The 23,547-nt window shown below is 40.2% G+C and overlaps 2 protein-coding genes across 5 annotated transcripts in view; one reads left to right on the top strand and one right to left on the bottom strand.

Annotated features, from left to right (window-relative positions):
- The window catches only part of LOC149792278 (ras-related and estrogen-regulated growth inhibitor-like protein A), a 30,238-nt gene extending 27,581 nt beyond the window's left edge, over window positions 1-2,657 (top strand). The window contains exon 4 of the mRNA XM_089970831.1: window positions 258-2,657. Within this exon, the coding sequence (XP_089826957.1) occupies window positions 258-731 (474 nt within the window). The 3' untranslated portion in view covers window positions 732-2,657. The remainder of the gene's footprint in view (window positions 1-257) is intronic.
- A 1,628-nt stretch (window positions 2,658-4,285) lies between these two features.
- The window catches only part of LOC149792276 (uncharacterized), a 161,957-nt gene continuing 142,695 nt past the window's right edge, over window positions 4,286-23,547 (bottom strand). For 3 of the 4 annotated variants that reach the window (XR_016423535.1, XR_016423536.1, XR_016423537.1), the window contains one exon: window positions 4,286-5,379. The gene's annotated coding sequence lies outside the window, so the exon portion shown is untranslated. The remainder of the gene's footprint in view (window positions 5,380-23,547) is intronic. The other variant, XR_016423534.1, reaches the window with a different exon arrangement.

Genomic DNA, 23,547 nt, shown 5'->3' with positions numbered 1-23,547 from the left:
CAAAATTAAATGCTGAATAAATGTTTACATAAATTGTCGTCCTTACTGAGGTTAATAATTTCTTTTTCTAATATGTCTAGAATGTACTAATTTTTCCTAATGAATTAAACTGATAATTTATGACACATATTGATTGACATTAAATATAACCATCTGACAGTAAAACCTAATGTTTAGAAAAGTAAATAAAACATACTTTTAAGATCTAAGTTGTTTGTAGTACTCTATTACTCAAATGACTCATTCTTTCTTTCAAGAGAAATTCCGAGATTCCACGTGAATCACATGTACAGTGGGCGGACTGCTTTGTGCTGGTGTACAGTATATGTGACAGACAATCTTTTGAGAAATGCAAACATATTCTGAAATCTCTGCTGAAAATGAAATCTCCATTTATAGTGCCGATTTTGTTGCTTGGCAACAAGAAGGACTTAGATCACAGACGTCAGGTTGGACTTGATGAGGGTCATGAAATTGCAGTGGAAAACAGCTGCCAATTTTACGAAGTGTCCGCAGCAGAAACATTTATGCCGATAAATATTGCATTCCAGGCGCTTTTGAGGGACGCTAAGATTATTCAGCTTCAGAAGTCCAATATTTTACGCAGAAGGAGAAGCTCACTCTTAAACATGTCCAGAAAAATTGGTGCAATATTCGGAAGAAAAGACAATGACGTCGACAAAAAGCGGCCATCTTGCGATGTAGTGCCGGACTTTGCCATGTCATTCTAGATCATAATTGGATTTACGCCAAAACTAATTTTAATATGTATCCAGAAAGAACGGAAATCGAATTTTATTTAAATTTTGTGCTTCATTCTGACTTGCCTATTTCCACATGCCCATCATTCCTAATGAAGTAGGCGTGAATCGTGTTTAGTCATTCAGAAACTTTTCACTATGGAAAGTGTTTTATTTTTAATTTATACGTTTATAGGATAGAAGGATGAGAATTCTTGGCGAAAAGCGTAAAACTTCATAGCAATGCATCATGTTTCATGAGTGATTAACTGCTTTAATTTTTTTCAAAGGATTATATGTAAATAGAACTGCAATTAGGTCATCATATTTGAAAGATACTGCTCAGATCTTCTTCTGGTGTATATTTATAGACAGGCTATGTTTGTACCGAACGGCTTGACCATGTACTTGGCGGAATTTCTTGTTACGTTTCACAAGCTATATAACATATTTTATGTGATATTTAGTTAAAAAGTGTTAGGTAAACAGAAAGCAATAATGTAGTCGTTAGACTTCGGTAAAATGGATCTTTTCAAGTTCTCACGTGATATATAAACCCATAGATGCGGAATCTTTCAGAAATTAGGTAGAACATAGTAGAGATATCATTATGTTTCCAACTATTGCTTTCAGTTTACCTTATGTATTTATTTAATCGCATGTTGCATCTTAAATATTATAAAGTGGATTTGAATGTTTCTGTGGCAAAAAGTATATTTTGCAAACTTATTTCTCCATAGCAAAATGGACTGTGAGGAGAGAAAAAACTTTGCTTCCGTTGAGATCATGATGATGGGATATGTTTGACTGTGAATGTATCTCAACCATCCATCGCCTTCCGTTACTTTATGTTTATTAAAGACGGACGATGCTTAATATCTCTCCTTGTTTTTTTTTTGTGATATTACTCTTTGCTACAGGTGGTACTTAAACAAAAATTGCACTATATAAACTGAATTCTTGGCCTTGCGTGACCTATGTCAATCGCCCATCGCATACCAAACATTCCAATCATAAACCCGTTGACTAACCTAATCTCCCAGACAGGTGTAAACATGTACACGGCTGCACTTTTAAGCTGTAGCTTGGTTGTCAAACAAGACGAAGTCACAAGTACAAGTTTAGCTATATAAAATGTACAATTTCAAATCATCATTGCTCCAAACTTTTTCGTCCAAGTCTCTTAAGATGTTCACAACTTACTTAAATGTATTCCGTCCATTACCGTAATCGTTTTAGGAAAACATCCGTTTTAAATAAATATCTATGCTAATTAGATGGCGAATCATTCTCATAAAATCAGGAACGTTAATTGACCCGTTGGAATAAAATTAATATACCGACAACTCAGTAACATATTCTCTCATTAGTTGTTTTCAGAAGAAAAAAAATTTCAGTGATTAAAATAAGACACCCCAGCATATTGCAAGGCTTTCATGAAAATTGGATGAAATATCAGAATTATGAAGGGTCTGTTGGTCAGTGCTTAACAGCACAGCCACACAAGTGGATTATTTAATGCCAAGTCCGAGGACATACTAAGGTAGCTGACCTAGCCTGGTCCGATAATAGGATTCGAACACGCACCCTTTCTGCCGTGAGTTCGGCCGCCGCAGCTACCTGTGAAGAGATGTAGCTTTATATGCTATATAGGTTATTGTATGTATTTGCCCTAGTCAGCCGGGGAACTCTGGTACGGTCAGACCCTAGTCAGCCGGGGAACTCTGGTACGGTCAGACCCTAGTCAGCCGGGGAACTCTGGTACGGTCAGAAGTTTAGCCCTAGTCAGTCAAGGAGCTCTTGTCCGGACAAGCAGTTTGTTGCAAGTTTACACCTAGCTGACGATTGAATTCGTCAGTGATTGATTGGAATCTGTTATGCTATTATAGTTAATAAACAGCCACCTGCAATCAAGAATCAAGACTCGGTTGATTGTCTAATTTATTTCCTTCTATCAATGTATTCTCTCTCTCTCTCTCTCTCTCTCTCTCTACTTGTGTTCAATGCGTAAAAGTTTGATGCTTCTAAATTGGGTTACAAGAATTAATGAAACTTCAATCAATTGGTCAACCAGTTTCCCCTCCAGACATTCACGAATCCAATCAATCGGTCACATATGGGATAAGAGGATGGGCTCAAACTTTTGCATAGTTGATGCATACAATACTCAAGGATAGTTAATTATATATATATATATATATATATATATATATATATATATATATATATATATATATATATATATATATATATATATATATATATATATATCCTTTTTACTTATTTGTTCAGACTTAACATCACTGTATTTTTTGCATTACCTTATTTCCTTTAGTTCGAAATAAATGTGACTATAAAGTATATACATTAGCTCCCATCAACGGATATAACATGTATGTATGTATGTATGTATGTAAGTAAGTACATACGTAAGTAAGTAAGTAAGAAAGTAAGGAAGAAAGTAAGGAAGTAAGTAAGGAAGGAAGGAAGGCAGGAAGGAAAGGAATGAAGGAGGGAGGTAGGTAGTATGTAGGTAAATATGTAGGTAAGTATGTAGGGAAGAAAGGAAGGAAGAAGGATGGATGGATGTATGTAGGTATGTAAGTAAGTGTGTAGGTATGTAGATATGTAGGTATGTAAGTATGCATGTATGTATGTAAGTATGTAAGTAAGTATGTAAGTATGTATGTATGTACGTACGTGTGTAAGTATGTATATAAGTATGTAAATAAGTATGTAAGTATGTATGTAAGTTAGTATGTAAGTGTGTAAGTATGTTAGTAAGTATGTATGTATGTATGTAAGTATGTAAGGTATGTAAGAATGTATGTATGAAAGTAAGTATGTAAGTAAGTAAGTAAGTAAGTCATTCAGTCAGTCAGTCAGTCTGACTGACTGACTGACTGACTGGATGGATGGATGGATGGAGTTATGCAAGTATGTAGTTATGTACGTATGTAGTCATGTAAGTATGTAGTTATGTAAGTATGTAGTTATTGTAGGTGTGTAAGTATGTAAGTATGTAAGTTTGTAAGTATGTAAGTATATAAGTATGTAAGTATGTAATTATGTAGGATGTATGTAAGTATGTATGTAAGTATGTAAGTATGTAATTAAGTAAGTATGTAAGCAAGTAAGTAAGTAAATAAGTACGTAAGTATGTAGGTATGTAAGTATGTAAGTAAGTATGTAGGTATGTAGGTATATAAGTAAGTAGTAAGTATGTAGGTATGTAAGTATGTAAGTAAGTATGTAGGTATGTAGGTATATAAGTAAGTAGTAAGTATGTAGGTATGTAAGTAAGTATGTAGGTATGTAAGTATGTTTGTATGTACGTATGTAAGTAAGTATGTAGGTATGTACGTATGTAAGTAAATATGTAAGTAAGTTTGTAGGTATGTATATAGGTTTGCATGTATGTAGGTAGGTAGTATGAACTTTCAATCAGAGATCTGTAAAAGGCGGTTGGAACCACAGTTGAAGAAAACGCGGTGTATTCGTTTGTATGTGCATGGGTTGATGGAAATTAATAAGTATATCTATAATATGTTTAATATTTTATTATAATAGTTTTTGTAAGAGTCATTTAGTTAATGACATGTTTAATTCAAAGATCTTAGGAATACGTTTTGTGCTTTTGTATGAGTCATGTATAATGTGTAGGTCGATTTCATTCATACATTCCAAGGTCGATGCTCCATGTTCAAATAAACAACATCACGTAGTCCAAAAGGCCATAAGTGACGTGAATGAAGGTCAGAATAATCTCACGTATCCAACGAGGACACTTATATGCTGATAGAAAGGCAGGCTGTCCAGGTTCTTGACATGTTAAAAGAGGAACAATTGATTTTGTTTACTCACGAGTTATTTCGAAATGTAGATGATTTTCTGAACGTCTGGAAGCACAGTCTAGAAATGTATTAAGTTTTAACTTAATATAACTTTCTATATAAGAGAAGTAGAATGCGGAATTCTCAGTTTTGAAGTTTGTTCTAGTTGTAAGGAGTTGATGAGTTCATTTATTAAATCAGTGATAACCATTAGTTGGAATTGCAGTGCTGTGAAAAAAAAACAGTTATTTAAAGATATTCGGATATTACTAGCTGTACTGCTTATTGTGAGTTTATTAAATGGACAGTTGGATATTTACAATAATATTCAAAGAAGAATATTAGTTTGTATTTTATTGTAAATTAACTTCAAGGCTATTTAAATTGATTTGTATTTTGCAGTGAATTAACTTAAAGACATTATGACTTAAAACTGTGACTTATTATGTTGTGTTAGCGTATAATCACATTAAAATTATCATTCAGAATACCTTCAGATGATATGTGGATTACTTTCGATCTAATGTAATTGATATAATTATTTTAGGAAATAGGAATTCATATTATTTTCATTTCTTTCACTTTGTTTGCTTATTTTTTACCTTTTAATGTATGAAGTTTAGAAAACATTTTGATTATCGATCTTTCTTTGTTATGCAATTTAAGCCCCTATACCGTCACAATATGTATATGTCTAGTTGTTTAGAATTCCATTTCCCCTCCCTTCCTCTGTCCTCTTTCCATTTTTAAGAATTACTTCAGTAGTCCAGTTCTATTCCAAATCATTCGCTCATGGCAGTCTGTTCCTAAAAAAAAGCATTATTTTAAAAGGAACGTTACGAAATTTTAGCTTACACGTGATGAAAACTGTGTCAGATTTGTTACTGATTACCTAGTATCTATGTTTTGAGACGGGTCTGTTGCCAGATCAATTAACAATACACTTGAGCCAGCTCCATTGCTGAATCAACTAACAATACACCTGAACCAGGTCTATTGCCAAATCAACTAACAATAAACTTGTGTCAGATCTATTGCCAAATCAACTAACAATACACCTGAGCCAGGTCTATTGCCAGATCAACTAACAATACAACTGAGCCAGCTCCATTGCCAAATCAACTAACTATAAACTTGTGTCAGGTCTATTGCCAAATTAACTAACAATACACTTGTGTCAGCTCCACTGCCAAATCAACTAACAATACACTTGAGACGGGTCTATTGCCAAATCAACTAACAATACACTTGAGCCAGCTCTATTGTCAAATCAACTAACAATACACTTGAGCTAGGTTTATTGCCAAATCAACTATCAATACATTTGAGCTAGGTCTATTGCCAAATCAACTACGAATACATTTTGACCCAGGTATATTGCCAAATCAATAAGTAATGCACTTGAACCAGGACCATGGCAGTTCATAGCAAAAGACGTTTGTGCACCCCAACCCCAAATTTCTACCTGCAATTTTCATGTCCGAAGGTCATTTTTGACACCATGTGATGCTTACAGTGCAAACACAAGCCCTTTTCCTGGATGACATTGCTGCAAAACAGTGTGTACTTAACAGGCTAACGCATTTGAAAATAGTCGTCATCCATGCCGCTTTTGAGATATTCTACTTGTCCCAAACCCATGTGTTTACTGTTATGGGAGGCTGGCTCTTCTTCCTAGACGACTATTGGTATTTCACTATCAACACACTCCAGAGTTACTATGGAAGGTGTACATGCCTGACATCAATTTCAAGAACAACACATGCGCAAAACACCCTGTTCACAAATATATCCATATCTTTAAATAGTAAAGAAAAATATCTGAAAAAGTCACACCATAGCCTTACGTTAAGAAATTTGCCAGGGGCCAATTTATGTAACTGTACCCTGTCACCTTTAAAGGCAGCTGCCACGTGATGAAATAAAAATGGATAAAGGCTATCGCTGTTCTACATTTTAAAACATGAGGACTGTTGTTGTTGTTGTTGTTGTAGGGTTTAACGCCATTTTTCAGCACACGATAGGCTATACATGGCGGCCAGTATTAATAGTGGAGGAAGAACCCGGGAAAACCCCGGAAAGAACCACCAACCCACGAGAAGCTACTGGCAAGCTTTCTCACATACCCACATTGGCTGAATCCGAGAGTCGAACCCACGCAGACAGAGGTGAGATGGCAGTGATCCGTAACGCTTTAGACCACTCTGCCACTCTGTGCCCCACACGAGGACTGAGAAATCTCATATGTGGTTTCTAGAAGTAGCAATGATGAAAAATGCATATGTACTAAAGGAAGAGCACTTAATTTCGCTTTATATTTTTAGTTATTTATCAACTGATTGATTAATTGGTTTATTATTATTATTATTATTATTGTGGCATAATAAGTTATCATAGTCATTCGGAACATCGCCCATATTATGATCGCAGCCACCATCATTATCATTGGCTATGTGGACGTAGTTGCTTTTTTAAAATGTTTATTCCGTGCAAACTGTTTTTTTTAAATCATAATGGTAATAATATTTTACAAATCTTCGAGGCGCTAAAATCTTTATAAATCGAAGCTTTCTTAACGTCTTTGTGATAAAACTGCAATGAAGGGAAAATCCCTCAAAAAACCATGATTGTTTCGAAATAATTTTTATCAAAATTAACTAAAACAAAGCCTTACTTGATATAAGTATATTCAAACTTTAAAACAGTCACAAACATTAGGTTTTAACAGACGCCATAGGTCACAATCATTGCTTTTTATCTAGACCTTTACTGAAATGTAATTGACCTATCAAAAATGATGACTATTATATATACAGTGTAAGTCAAATACAACGACCTATCGCGATCGGATCATCTGTCAAAAGTTAATTAATAGATATCTAACAGGACACCTGTTTGCACTTTAGGGACCTTGTTGAATAAAATTGCATTCCAAATTCATGACAGGTCATTGCCATGTGTTCATGTATAACATTAGACTTACTACGTAAAGAGTGTCTCTATCTCTTTGTATGATGTATACACAAACTGTAAAAAAGAAAGAAGAAAAAAATCAAAGAAAACAAAAATGTGCTGATGTGTATTAAACATTCCTTGCTCGTTTGCAATTGACCGGAGTTCACAAGTTGATGCCATCATTTTGTATTAGTATTGTGATTCGGGGTTTTACTTATAATGTTAAATACATTCTCACTTCAAAACAGACCCGTTATCCCATTACCCATTTAATTCAGTTGATACGCTACTGGATTTATATCTGTATTTCCAGTTTTACACTAAATTGACCAGATATTGTGATGAAGTGTTCAGGACATACAATGACAGAAGCAAATACACTTTATTGTTGAGGTATACAATTTACAATACAAAAAGAACAACTCGAAGCTCTCAGTGTGACCTTTTTACCCCTTAAACCTGGATGTCAATCAAAGAAATACTTTAATTTACTGAGATATTATCTAAAAAGCTATTTACGTATTTAATAACAATTAATACAATTTACAATAGTCTGCGTATGGTAAAAGTTATCCGGAATGTGTAAAATATATTCATATGAGGGATGAGAGAACCATTGTTACATATAACTACTATGCATAATAATCGATGAAAGTCAATACAAATTTTACGGCATTTCAATGGACTACATTTTTTTTTTTAACTTTGAATAAATTTGCTCTGGTTTTGCCTAACAATTTTCTCCCGTTATTCTTAGAGAATCATCTCATCTTAATCATATGTAATACAGTTTAGGTATTACTGTTTTCTATATGTGTTGAAATGTGAACATTGAAACAGTCAGGAACCTCGTCATTCATATTATATGAATTGCAGTGTACAGTAATCAGGGCACAATCATCGATATTTGTTTGCTTTGCCAATGTATTCTTTTCTTTTTATTCCCCGCTGATAATCCGCAGAAAATAGATTATCATTGCGCTCTATTCAGACTGTGACGATATCGACAAATGAAGACATGCAACGTATATTCCGTGATGAATATCAATGGCCAATTAACAAAAGACCTTTAATTCCAAAATGAGGCAACGATACCCTCTATGGATACCAATCTTCTCAGACGCAACCGATAATTTTCTGTCAAAATCTTTCAATGCTATAAATTCACGGCAAAAGTGATTGATAGGAACATTCTTTTTTTTTTCCTTTCCTTCTAATTTGTACAATAGCGAAATGGTTATGGCAATCAATTCAAAGCCAGGCTATGAGGATACTTGCGTTCTTTTAGAAGCAAGAACAACTTGATCCAAGTTATTGAGCACGAAGTTAGCTCATTTTATTCTAGCGGCAGCAGAGGGCAGTAGTGAATGGGGATACATTAGCGACAATGGGAATTAGCATTACAGACCCCCCTGGGTCAGATTAGCGACAATGGAAATTTAACATGGCGAAAAATCGTGGGTCAGATTAGCGACAAGGGAAATTAACATGGGGAATAAATCGTGGGTCACTCTAGCGACAAGGGGAATTTAACATGGAACTATAGTGTGGATCTGTCTAGCGACAAGGGGAAATTAACATGGGGAATAGAGTTTGGGCTTTTGGGATTTTTTTTTTTTTTTTTTTAAATTTTTAAAAAAAGGGGTAGGCAATGGAAAGGCTATCTCTTTTCGAGAAATATGGCTGGCCCTGAAAAGGGCCTTTGGGTTTTTTTCTTCTTCTTTTAACTTCTTAACTTTTTCCACCATCCTCTTATTTTGTCCATCATTCCTTTCTTCTTCTTTTCTGTTTCCGGCAGCCAGTCCGGGTGGCCCATGGCCCGGAACCTCTCTTGGATTTTCATCCAGTTTGTGTTCAGTTTTTCTAGTTCATCCTTTTTTTTCTATTTTCTTCTTCTTTTCTTTCCTTTGACCACTTTTCTTTGATCTTCTTGACCTCTTCGGTCAGCACATTCCTCATTACTTCTTCCGTTTTTGTCAGCTGGTCCAACCCCCATTTTACATATCGCCACTCCGTCCAATTCAATATCTTTTCTAAGAAGCACCTGACTTCGATGACATTTTCAAGTGCTTCCTTTAAACTTCCAACTCTTACATAAGGCGGGTCAATCAATCCTCTCAGTCTCTTTTCCTCTTCTTCCATCATTCCTGTTATTATCTCCTTTGCTTCCTTCAAATTATTAAAATAGTCGAGACACTTTTCTAATTTGAATTCTTTCTCTATCTTCTCCATGACAAACGTAACATCTACTATCCAATAATAAATGCCTATCAAATGATCCAGTAACGCTGTTGCTACCACCATTTTCTTTGTCTTTATTCATTGGAATGGGTTCTAATGGCTAAACTGTTAGCTTTATAGTTAAAGCGCGGACGTGATGGAAAACATCCCCTAAAAACATAAAATTGATCTTACCTAGATCATGACCGAACAACGCGCGGACGTGAAGGAAAACATCCCCCACTTTTCTCATTTCATATAATCAAACCCAAACTATACTCTCCACATACGCTAAGAAACAATAAAGTAACCCATAATCTACTATTCACACAAACATACCTGAGCTCTTACAAACACAAACACACAAACACATACCCTCACACAATTAAAAAAAGAGTTATTGTTTATATTCACACTACTCTACATACACACATTGGCAAAGTTAAACAGCATAAAATTGGATCCCCAACAACATACCCAGAATTCTTGATGAACACAAACCCCAATATTAATCTAACATTCAAAAATATCATAAGTTTTATACACGAATCCAATCTACTCAAAAAAATCTAAGAAAGTAAATCAAAGACCAGTTAAAAATATAACAAATCACTGTTTGGGAATTATGACGGCCGGCTCGGTCTCGTGGGTTCACAGACTGACACAGCCGTTCATAGCCCGAATAATAAAAACCAGTTAAGGACGAATATTACAAAATCACTGTTTGGGAATTATGACGGCCTGCTAGGTCTCGTAGGTTCACAAACTGACACAGCCGTTCATACCCCGAATAATAAAAACCAATTAAGGCCACAAAAAATTAAAATAGGAAAATAGGAATTAATTAAAACAGGACTCCATAATAACATACAAACAACCATAAAAACAAGTTTTCATTCCAAACCAATAAGATAGGGAATCAAAATAAATAAGGAATTGATGAATAAAAAAAAAAAAGAAAACGAAAAAAAAAAAAAAAAAAAAAAAAAAATACTCCTAACCGTCTCCTTGTCTCTTAAAACAACATCTGGCTGAACTTTTAAATCAAGCTTCCACAGCTATTTCTACTAACATACTCAGCCAAATCCAGGCAATGTTGGCAGACGACACTGAAGAATTTGAAACTTCCACGCTGGCAGCGGCCCTGGAAGTATCATCATCCAGCGGCGATGAAGCTGATGAACCTGCACCACCTAAACAGAGTGGAAAAAAGGAAGGCTCTGTCTACCGGAATATCGGACTGGGAAAGGCAATTGATGATATCAAAAAAGCGGGCCACTTCGTCAATGCCACAAGACCGGGTGTCCTAATGTGACGTCATCGCTGCCGACCAATCGTGGCGGGAGTCACATACTGCTTGGTTTGACACCTGGGGCATTTCAATCCAACTAAGAAACACGAGTGTGTGGTGTGACTATTCCCACTCATGTCTATTAGCCTTTCAGTCAGGTTGTTAAGGACTAGTTAGTCCTACACCTGAGTGGCTAAATTAAAAAGTACTCTTTGAGTACATAAAAGCCTGGGGGATGAGGCTCCTTTTCCTTCCCCCAGGAGTAATTAAAAATCACGCAGTGCGTGAATAAAAAAGTGGTACATGTTCAAAAGAACGAAAACCACTATAATCCAATTAACTAACTAACACATTGGCAAATCGATAGTTATTTCTTTTCTAGAGTATTGGGTAGCCCTGAAAAGGGCTGTTTTTTTGGAACTTCATGGACACCTGGTTAATGGTGGCACTTTCCAGGCCTGGCGCCGCATACAAATCTTGTTCCCCAGTTACTTTTTACCTTTTTGGGGGAGAGAGCAGAGGCAGGATATGTGGCTTCAGAATCCCAATTTTCGGTTTCTGGGATTCTGAAATTTTTTCTTCTCTCCTTTTCCTCCTCCTCCTCTTCTTTGTTTCTTCTCTCCTCCATTTTGTATCTTCTTTCTTCTTCTTCTTCTTTATATCTTCTCTCCACCTCTTCTTTGTTTCTTCTTTCCTCCTCCTCTCTTATCCTTCCCTCCTCCACAATGGCTTCCGCGGCCAGTTCATTTAATATGCGCCTGGCATATTCCAGATGCACATGAAGTTCCAACAGTTTCGTCAGTCTCGTGTTCATTCTTGGTGTTGATCAATCAACAAGGGTAGTTGGACTGCCGAACGAGTTTCAATTTATAGTGAAAGCGCGGACGTGAAGGAAAACATCCCCCTAAAAACATAAAATTGATCTTACCTACATCATGACCAAAAACAACAACGCGCGGACCTAAAAGAAACACTCACTCACTTTTTTATGCTACCCATCACTATTTTAAAATTTTTTATAAATCACTTCAATAGACTATTTACATACGCAAAGCAATCCAATCTAACTCCTAATCTACACCTCAAACACCAAAAAAGACATTATTTTAATCTACTATCCATACCAACCTACTTAACCACTTACAAACAAAAACACACAAACACATACCCTCACATTTTTTAAAAAAGAGTTAGTGTTTATTTTCACACTACTGTACCTACACACATTGGCAAATGGATTGTTATTTCTTTTCTAGAGTATTGGGTAGCCCTGAAAAGGGCTGTTTTTTTGTTTGCTATGGCATTCTTTTTTAGTTTCTAAGAATGCGATGTCCTCTGAGGATAGACTTTCTGGCGATAGGTCTGCTTCTTCGAAAAGAGAAGAAGAACTCTTTGGTGTCGATACGACAATCGACAAAGCCTCTGTCAGCTTCAGGTTGCTGCTGCTGTTGTTGTTGTTGCTGCTGTTGCTGCTGTCTCTGAAGTCTGTACTTCTCCGTCCATTCTTCTTTCTCCCTGTTCATTTCTTCTCTGAAGAGCTCTTCTATCAGGTCTTCAGTGATTTTTAACATTCTCACATTCTCTATTTCTTCTGGCTTCGGTATCAGACTGTGTCTGACCCTATGCAAATTCACGTAGGCTTCGTTGAGTTTAGCTAGTTTGGAGCACATCTTCGTAGGAGGATGAGTCGACAATGGATGGTTAGACTGGAAACAACTCCGGTTCTTAAAGTCAAAGCGCGGACGTGAAGGAAAACATCCCTCCACGGTTTTCGAGTCGCAACGTTCAATGAGTGTCATGAGAGGGATAGTAAGAAATGAAAGAGCATCAATCCAACATTCTTATAGCTAAACAAAAGACAAAGGCATTTTTTTCAAAACACAACATTTTTTATTCAAAAATCACTTAACACTAAACAACAACTCTAACATTTTTAACAATAATCCAACACTATAACATCGAACAAATTTTTCTCAATTGACAGTCTACTTTAAACAGGGCTGACAACGTTGTGAATGAATTGTGATTTCCACTTTTGGAAATCATTAGGCCATTGATGGACACTACGTTTCCTAACTTGAGACAAAAGATAAGCATAATGGTCACAAAACCATCGATCTACTTTCACAACGTTTCTTGAAGAAGAACGAGGATCAAAATGAGTCACTAAATGTTCTAAGGAATAGCCCAGGCTGCGATGATGCAGAAAATACACACAGTACTGTCCACACACCAAGGAATCTGTGCCTTGTAATTTCACATTATTGAATCGGGTGGTCTGAGCATTTCTTCTCATAAAGTCGATGATATCGTCTTCCAAAGGGGGCAGTCCATACGAATCGAAATATTCCACACATCCTTCTTGAGGAAAGTAGACGGCTACCCAGTGGGTTCCTGGGAGATAACTGTCGTCCGTGTTGATCACGTAAGCTTGATGGTCTTGCGGTTTGCGATGAGAGAGTTCATCTTTAGCACAGACGACAGGATTCCAAGAAGACGTATACGAACTGTGGTTCAAAAGGTAATAAAGTTCCCAGGTATCCATTGATTTGTGTTTTGTTTTCTTCTTCACAGATAATAATAAGTCGTCAATTCGATCCTGACTTTTTGCTTGAAAATGTCTGACGAATAAACGGTTATTCGTTCTGTTTCCTCACTCTGATTCAGGAGAGCTTCGATACGATGGATCTCTTGAGTGGTTAATGGTGGACAAGAATGTTCACGCAAGTCTTTATACCACTGGTGCAACACGTCTTTGTCCGACATGAGACTCCAAGCCTCGTCTAGATACTCGTCCAATTTTTCTTCTTGACTCAACATCAGGCATTTATCGTGTTGAATTTGACTGGGATGATCGTTTTGACATCCATAGCAATTTTTCTTGATCAATTCCGTCATTTTTTCGACCAAGTGTTTGGCAAAACAGGAGACTAAATGGGCTTCTTGTTCTGGCCATCTCGACTTCATCATGATCACTTCTTCTTTTTCCAGGGTCTCCTCACATTTCATGTCCAAAGTTTCTCCACTAGGTAAAGAGGGACAACAGTCTTCCATGGTTTCTAGCAATCTAGGATGACTTCTCTCAAACTGTTGATTTCTATCGTATTATTGAATTCTGCATACAGGATGACGTTCACCGTTTCATCAGGGTCTCGGTCTTTAAACTGAATTTCCACACGAATCTGGCCGGATTTTATAGGGTGGAAATGTCCCTCGTCGCTGCCTTGGTCTGGAGTGAAATCAAAAGCCCACAAAGCGTAGCCTCCTGCATAATCCTCGTACGTAATACCGTGACTGGTGTTGGTTCCTAACTGTCCAGTGGCTTCGTACAGGGACAAGTACGATCTCAAGTTATTCTTCTTGGCAAAGTCAGGTTCGAAAGGTCTGGTACACAAGGTCTTGCCATCGCGACTGACTTCGATCTTGGACACGCCAAAGTGTTGAAAGTAGAAAGGATTTTTTTCGGCAGCTCCGTTGAAGGCTGTATTCTCGACGATACCAACGATCAAACGTTTGGGTAACTGTCCTTGGAACAGATGATCTTCGATCATGGATCGCTGTCCCTTGGGAATGGTGAAGGTTTTCACTTCCACGCTTCGTATGGGATACTTGGCGGTCGTTCTGCTCAACGTCTGACTGATGTCGTTTCCCACTTTAGGTAACACTTCCACACGGCGTACGTAGAGTCTGGCTTCTAGGATTTTGGTTTTGTAACCGTCACTATCAGCCATCAAATGGAAAGCGGCACTGCTACGATTCAGTCTCAGACGGACATCCACCCCGTTCAGCAAATACTTTTCTTGCAACCACATGTCCAAATGCAAACGATCCATCAGTTCTAAACTTGTGTCGACTCCCGTGATTCTCTTTCTTCGTTCTACAAATCCATCATTGTTGTCTTTCTTTTCATCAGTTTCCAAACTTTCAAACTTGGTAGGTTCGTCAGCTTCCCATACCACACAGGCATTGAGATGAGTGTTCTTGGCATCTATTCCGTACGTCAAGAGATTTTCCAGGTAGGCACGATAAGGGTAAGTATCCATGCTGCTACTGACCAGTTTGTTATTCAAGTACAAGTCCACTCCACTGAACAAGGAATGCATGAAATTGTTGACGGGAGCTACTGCTTCATCGTCTATAGGACCTCCAGTCTTATCTAGAATTTTGACTTTCAGGTACAAGTAACTGCTATTCAGATCGATGTAATCTTCGGGCTGTCCTTTGATTTCAAACTCGATGGGAGCGGAATCGGTCAGTGAGGAGACGGGGTGAAATTCCACCCACTGGGATTCTTGCATGGTCATCATGGTAGGGGGCATGGCAAACAGATCCAGTTCCGACTTGGAACAAGCGCAAGACTCTCGGTGCATCATTTTTTTTGTCCTTTCTCAATAATCGAAAACGTCTAAGTCTCGAACGGTTCTTCTTTTCTTGGCCTTTCTAGCTTGAAGTCTGGTGAAAGGGTGTTTTCTTCGTCGTCTCTTTCTGCCTTGTCCTTGCTGAATGCCTGATTCGGTAGCGTGCAGGGCATTTATAGGTGTGTCTTGTCGGCCTAAAATGTCTTTGCCCTTTTGCAGCAAGACATTTTTGCCTGCCCTCATGAAGGCTTCTTTAGGGTTTTGTTTGTCGATGATGACATTTTGGAGAAATTCTTTGCCTTGCGTCAGGCCGCATCTTTCAAGGCGTGCAATCCGCGTGTCACCATCGGTTTCAACACCGGGGCCACCGAACGAAAGGCCGATTTTAACATATCTCCTAAACCGTGTCCTCGCTGTCGAGCAACCCCTCGGTACACTGGATACATGACTTACTTACGAGTCGTGAGAGAACCGTTTTGGAAAATGGAGTTTCACCGTGACTTTTCCTTTGGTGAATGAAATATTTTGTCCCAGATCTCCTTTTATAGCAATGTTGACCGTGTCCAAATACGACTTGCTGACCGGCAAATAGTGAGGATGGACAAATTCGCGGTGAACGTGGTAAGTGTTTCCACCTTCCTCGTCAGCGTCCGTGGCAGAATCTACTTTGAAAGGAATGACACGCAGTAACGGTACGGAGGTGTGTCCCACCACGTTGTACTCCACCACATCGGAATACACGAACATCAAATTCAGTCCTTGGTTCAGTTCTACCGGGGCACGAAATAACTTGCTAAAAGACTCGTTGTCGTAAACGATGGGTAATTCGTTTTTCTTCATCATGGTCTTTCTCATGTCCATGTCTCAGCCCAACATGTCAAACAATTCAGGACAAAATAAAATGGACAGGATTTTACTTCGTTCAAATTTCATCAAGAAGCGACGAGCTGCTTTGTGCTACTCCATGGTGACACTTTTGTTGACATGCTCCAAAGCTTTCAGAAACACGACATTAAACCTGGAGGTTATGGTGCTGACCAAATGTTGACCACTAAAATAATAGCCTGGGGGAATGAACAAGTGATAGCTGGTGTACTTTTGATTTTGTGTACGGGTTTTCTTGTCATATTTGACATTGCTATCCATCCACTGTTGCATTTGCTCGTCATGAACTTCCACATCAAAAAAATTTTGATTGGGAAGGACATTGAGGACTTGGGTCGGGTGAATCATTTCTACTAAAGCCACTTCCCAATGGGCTTCGTGATCTAACTGGATGGCTTGAGGTAATTTGGCCGTGTAACAGCACAACGTGTTCTTGGGAAACACCTCCATGGAACTGTCACTGGGTAAAGTTAAGTAAAATTGGTTTTGGTGACTCATAATTCCAGAGTTCTGTGGCTGTCCGAGGGGTTAGTGGACGTCAGAGGTGTGTCTCCGCCCCAAATGGGGTTCTGGTTGTGGTTGGAGTGGTGACTGGCACTGGCACTGGACAAAAGGTTCCCGGGGTTCCCGTTCGAGGTGAATTTCAGGGAGGGATTAGGAAGCAGGTAACCGATGCAACTGCTCAATAAAATGGTCCACAATTGTTTGTCTCCTTGCTGCAAACTCAGATTGGCAATGGCTGCCCCGATGACACAATACACCACGAAGATTTGGCAGAAAAAGACGATTTGCGTTTTAGGCACACGTTCTCCACACCACACCCACAAGGGTTGTTTTTGTAAATCTTGCACAGAAGAACTAGGGGAAGGAGGAGTGGTCGACGTAGCTGCGTCTGCTGTGTGAAAGGGCATGATGGTCACTTCTTTTTATAGTCGATGACTTGCGAAGCGTCGATCCAAGAATCAAAACTGGGTGGATATCCTTTCCAACGTACTTTGACTTCTTTGACACGTCGTTTGCCCACTTTACGGGTTCTGCGTTCGAGAATGCTTTCGATGTCGTACACGTCGTCTTCTTTTTTGGTGACACGTTGTAACTCGGGCAAATAAAACGTTCCTTTGAGCACTTCTCCGTTCATGTCTTCCAATTTATAGACGGTAGGATGACGGCCATGCACTCGTCCAGTGACGCGAAACAATTCGGTCGTCCAGTTAGGTAAGTAACCTTTGTCGAAAGTGCGTTTGGTTTTGCCAATGCGCACCCAATCTCCTACGGTCAACTCTCCACTTTTCTTGGGGACAGCCCTCGTCGGGGACGTACCGAACAGGCGCTCAAACACCAACACTTCGTTCTCGGGAGTCACGTCTTGCGGGGCACGTCCGATGCTTCGATGGTAAGATTGGTTGTACGCTTGCACCAGGTGTGGTAAGATGTCGATGTACTTCAGAGTGTGGTGATGCGTAAAATATTTCCACATGCGTTCTTTCAAAGTGCGTTGAAAACGTTCCACGATGCTGGCTTTGGTTTCGGGATTCTCGGTGGTAAAAAAATGAATGTCACGTTTCTTTAATTCTTTTTGGAAAGCTTGGTTCAGAAATTCGGTGCCTTTGTCCGTTTGCCATCGAAGAGGGTGACGACCGCTTTGTTTCAGCACTCGTTGCAGGGCTCGCACTAACTCGCTGCTCGATTTGGAAATCAAGGGTACGACCCAAGCAAATTTGGAAAAGACGTCGATGACACAAAACAAATATTTGTAGCCACGATTGTAGCTGGCCAAATGAGAGACATCGGCTAAATCGGCTTGCCATTGATGATCGATGCCTTCCACTCGGGTGCGACTTCTGGCAAACTTGCGTCGAATGGGTTTGTGTAAAGTGTAGGTAGCTTGTTCTTGTAACCATCGTTGCACTTGAGGTAAACGGAGACTTTTCAGTCGCGTTTTGGCAGCACGATACAATTTTTGAACTCCTGCGTAACCTGCAGGATGGGAGGGATCGTAGTAAATGCTGGCTAAGACTTTTTCCATTTTTTTGTGTTGGTTGGTGTGTTAATAAGGCACCCACTCTTGGAGGATGCTACTCTTTTTCTCTTGGGGTATTTTCTTGGATTGCAATGCTTTGCGTGTGCGACCGGCAATAGGTGTTGAAGAGGAGGAGGATGTCTGAGCGGGGGATATCGGTTCTTGTTTCACTTCTGTCTTCACTTCTGTCTTCACTATCTTTTTCTCTTGTGATGAAGAAGGGGTGGCCATCATCTTTTTAATCCATCCAATTCTGGAGGTAGGTGGTGTTGATAACTTGCGTACTTTTTCTGGTGGAGTTTGAAAACCTTCTTCTTCTTCTTTTCCTTTTTCTGTCTTGGTCACTGGTACTGGTACTGGTGATGGTGCTGAACTTTTCATCAAGGTCTTAAAATCTTTCAGAGTGGGTAGAGCTGTTTCGTCTAAAGCTTTCTGGTGAAAGAGTTGCAGTCGTTGCAAGAGTTGACCGTACTTTTGCGATTTTTCTGTTTCGGACAAATCTTGGCGATCCATCAAGGACTGCAATTCGTGTTGTAACTGGGACATCTCGCTCAAATGGGGATTGGGAGGTAAATGCGGGGTGTGTTGTTCTTGCCACCGATGGTATTCCATCCATCGTTTGTAAGGCACTAAAGCTAGTTTTCGTCCTTCCATGGGGTTGTCAGGGGTCGATTCTGAGATCTTGGAACTTCCGAGGCCTTTTTATCTTGCTCCCACCAGTCCTCCCAACATGGTTCCCAAGACTCCTTTCAGTATGGGGCCTAACAAGAGAGGTAAAATACCTCCACGTTGCACTAACATCTTCTTTTTTTGACGAATGGGAATTTTCTTTTGAACCATTTTCCGAAGAACGTGACGATGTTTGCCTAAGCATTGTTTCTGGTGTTTGGACAAAGGGATCGTGCCTTTCAAAACGTTCAAACAACATTCGCACACGGTATCGATGACCTCTTTGGAGGCTGTTTGAATGAGTTTTTTTCGTAGGGGTGGAGAAGCTTTGGACAGGACATATAACATGTCCCCATGTTTGGCTAAACGTGGTGGCAGTCCTTTCCTTTTCTTTCCTTGGGGTTTTCTGGAGGGTGACATCTTTGAGTCTTCAGGAGCACCAAAAAACACTGATACCCGACTTGGTCACAGGCCTTTTTTATACTGGAACGCGTCGCCACTGATTGTCTTTACGTCGTATTAGTTTGAGGACAGGCATGACACGTCGTGCAGGGGTACGTAACGGACTAAATCGAGCCAGTTCTTGCTTGGACAAATCCAGTAAACTTTGTAACATGCCCGATCTTTCTTGAACTTTAATTTTGGGAGAAGGTACTTTGTGAGCAGCAGCCACTGCCACTAAATTGGAAGGTCCTGCCACTGGGGAAGTTCTTTTGGGGGTCATCAACGGAGAAGTTCTTGGTGTGATCAACGTCTCCAAGTACTCTTCAGTTCTGGGTGTCATTAACGGAGAAGTGGACAAACGTGAGGCTGCCGGAGACGCAGTCACCGCTGTGGCAGGTCGTGGTTTGCGAGTGTAAGGTTGCGTCCTGGCCGAAGTGCCTCTCTTGCGACTAGTTTTCTGTGGACTTTTCTTTTTCTGGGGGCTTCTTTTCTTTTTCCGGGGTGGTGTCTGGTCAGAGGAGGGTCCTGCCACTGGAGAAGTTCTCCTTGGGGACCTGGTCTTTTTCTTCTTGGGGCTTCGTTGGACTTTTGTCTTGGGTATAACTTTGGGGGCATTAGGATCCCATCTTAAGAGTGAGCGAATTATGACCCCTCCTAGAGTACCGCTCCCTCCAGGTTTCAAAATGATTTGTTTTTTGGTTTAAGTGTCGATGCGGGGATCGGCCAGTTGGACCAAAGCGACTTTGTTTCGATCGAAAAAGCGTTTGGTTTGATGAGGAATCTGAATGATTCCTTGGAATAATTGACGTGCCGTCACCGTGAACCATCGTAAGACTTCTTTGAGACTAGCTTCTAAGACACGAGCTCGTGTTTGTGGATCTTTTTCTCGTCTGATGCCATACAAGGCACGAATCAATTTGACGGGAAGATGCGACTGAAGGGACGTCATGTTCGCACTGAGAGTGAGACAGACGAAAAAGGGTCTGAGGTTTTTATAGATTTTTTTTATGGGGAGTGAAATGAAGTCGAGGACGGAGACGTGTACAGGACAGGCCCTCCGTCTTGGCACCAGTGGTGAAACAAGTGGGTACGAAATCGCAAATCCTCGGGGGTCGTAGGTTTCAAATCGACGAGTAAATAGGCGTGTGGAGTTTGAGTGGCATCGTCGTACGCCTGAGTCAGCCAAGGCGTTCCTAACTGTTTGGCTAAGACTTGCACTTGCGATTTATCTCGAGGGCTTTTAAACAAGACCACGTAATGCGCATTGAGACTGATGGTGCGATGGGCTTTACTTTGTTGAAACAAATTTTGGGTGATGTAAACGACACTGGCATTACCGTGATGCCCTTTGCGCGTGAACCAAAGTTTAATTTCTTCTTCGTCTTCTCCTAACATGTCGTCAAAAATGACCAAATGGGTTAGACGGGAGTCAGAGACGATGCCATCGTCATCTTTAGGAATGCCTTCCACAAACACGATGGAATCGCCTTGACTTTCTCGCAAGAGGCTGTACGCCGATTGCCACTCTTTGTAACACCACACGATTCGTTGAGGGGGTCGATCGATCAAATGATGTTTATGTTCGATCAAACGTTTGACGAATTCGGTTTTGCCTGAACCGCTAGGTCCAGCAATGAGCATGTTAAAGGGATGGCGAAGATACAAAGCCTCCCAACTGGCACGATCTAAGTGTTCGTCGATGACTTTGACAGTAGAGGAAGAGGAAGCAGAGACAGCAGAGGTAGCCATGGTGTGAGAAATGTCACTTGTGACACGAAAAACAAACAAGACAAGAGTTTATATACTTTTTCAGAACACGTTTATTGAATGTTTTTTTCAAACATGAATACGAAAGACAAAAATACATAAAAGCCAAAGGCTTAAGTACAAGAATAAAAGGCACATGATAACCATGAACGTGGAATAAACACAAGTGTCTGTACAACATGTTTTGGGTAAAGTTCTAACCAGTTCTATAGTAGGGGGTAAGGTCACACAAGTGTCCTCCCGAAAGGGTCTTTCAGGCCTGTCCACGACAGTCCCGTCCTGGGTGACGGGTTCTTCTGGCACCGTCACTAACACGGGTTCAAAAGTAACTTTTTTCCTTGAATAACTCTCGTGCATACTGGGCCACCTCTTGGGTCCAAGCCAAACCAATCTGGTTTCTTCTTCGTCAACGACATGGTAAGTTACTTCAATGAACAATGAACTATCGATCTTGCCTAGGGTTCCTTTTTATATTAAGACCAATACCGACGTGACCGTACGGTAAGGTGAAATGATTGGGAAGTCGCACTCGCTTCTGGTATACAATTTGATAGACTTTTTCCAAGGGTCGACTGACGATGTGGTGAGTGGGTAAACGTACAATCTTGTTCGGTTGATAGGTGGTCACTTTAAAGTTTCCATCCTCTCCCGATTGCAAAGCTTCTTTCAATACCCCAAAGTTGACCACTCGACTGGTACGATAATTCAGAGTCAGTCCTTTCACTTTGCACGTCGTGTGCACTTCTCCTTGTTTGTCCCGGTATTCGTAGCCGTAATTTTTGGGGCCGCCACTGACGAAACTTAGAATCTTGTCGTCGGGATGCTCGTCTGTCCAGGCTCCTAAACGGTCTCCTTCGATGTCAGGGTGATGTTGACTCGGGTGATGGATGTAAATACAATTGTCCGTGTCAAAGTACAGGACGCGTTCTACTAACAGTTCTAAAGCTTCGTACAATTTTAAGCGAGCATGAGCTGTCACGTAAGCCGCAATGATGACATTTCCAAAAGGGTCGTCTTGTACAAAGTTCAGATCTTCTTCGTAATTGACCAAGATCAAATCCTCTCGAACGACGTCCACGTGTTTCATGTATTTGGTTTTGTCGTGAATCATCTGGAAGTAGCGGGAAGGTTCTGTCAAATATTCCGTCTTGGGTAAACACGGTCGTTGTGCCATTTTACCCCACAAGCAATTTAACATCACTTTGGCAAACGATCGCCTGCCTTCGTTTTTTTCGATGTGGTCTAAAGAGATGCCTTCTTGTTCGTAGTATTTCTCTTTGAATTGTATTTCGTCTTCGGGAGTGTGACACCAGGAAGGATAGCCGCTGGCTTCTTGTTTCAGTTTCAAAAAGGCATCCACGTAGTCGGCGAAAATGCCTTTCTGAGTAGGGTCACACTTGTGGTACTGTTGTGTCTTGGGAAAGTGGCAAATTTCGTACACTTCTAACAGTTGGTATCCCATGTCCAGAGCTTTGAACAATTCTACGCTGACCCAGGTTCCCGTCAAGGCCCGTTCTTCCTGGGTGTGCTGACAAGGCTGATCTTGGTTGCACGTTTCGGCACAAGTACGGCACAAGGGAAACATCAGTTTGCCTTGACAATGGTGAGGTAAGACGGGATGGTATAGGTTCGTGGGAGGCAAAACTTTGCACTTGATCAAGCCTACGTATTGTCGAATGTTTTTCAGGTCGATGTGTTCCGTTAACAATTGCGGGTGTCCTACAGGAAAGCGAGAATATTTGCACACGTAGGGATACAGCGAACACACGTCCAAGTATTTGATTTCTTCTCCTTTCTCTTCGTCGGCTTGGTACAGCAAACAGGTGGCATTGGTCCTTCCTCCGTACAAACTATCCCTCGGGTTCAGCGGGTCCATGAACTGGTAACTTTCCACGAGGCGTTTAAACTCGGGATCGGTTTTCATACGGTGATCGTACTCGTGTTCCCACATTTCCACCACTTGGTATCCTTCCTGTTCTAACTTTAGGCGCCGCTGACAAGTGTCCTGGTACAAGTCTTCCATGGTTCGTTGCAAAAACTGATTTTTAGTGCCACGGTCAGGGTAACAGACGGGACATCCGTGAAATAAGCAACCGTTAAACTCGTACACGATCTTGGGGTTTTCTAAGTCCCAGCCATCGACCAAATACGTTCCGATGGTCTTTTCACCCCCTCCGTTGCGGGCATGCTGAATCCATTTGTCTTCCTTGTCGCACAAGTAATGTAACCAACGTAGGGCTTTGACCGAGTATTGACGTTTGACATAGTGGGTCGTTTGAGGGCTGATGACAGCCACGGTGTTTTCAGGCATGAATCGTTGTCGATACACTAAGGAACACGCTTTGGCAATGGTGCAAGCTTCTTT

The sequence above is a fragment of the Sinohyriopsis cumingii genome, chromosome 9 (genome assembly GCF_028554795.1).
Source record: "Sinohyriopsis cumingii isolate HCF-2022 chromosome 9, ASM2855479v2, whole genome shotgun sequence".
Lineage (NCBI taxonomy): Eukaryota > Metazoa > Mollusca > Bivalvia > Unionida > Unionidae > Sinohyriopsis > Sinohyriopsis cumingii.
The sequence above is the reverse complement of the archived record's forward strand: the minus strand, read 5'-3'. Positions and strand labels throughout refer to the sequence as shown.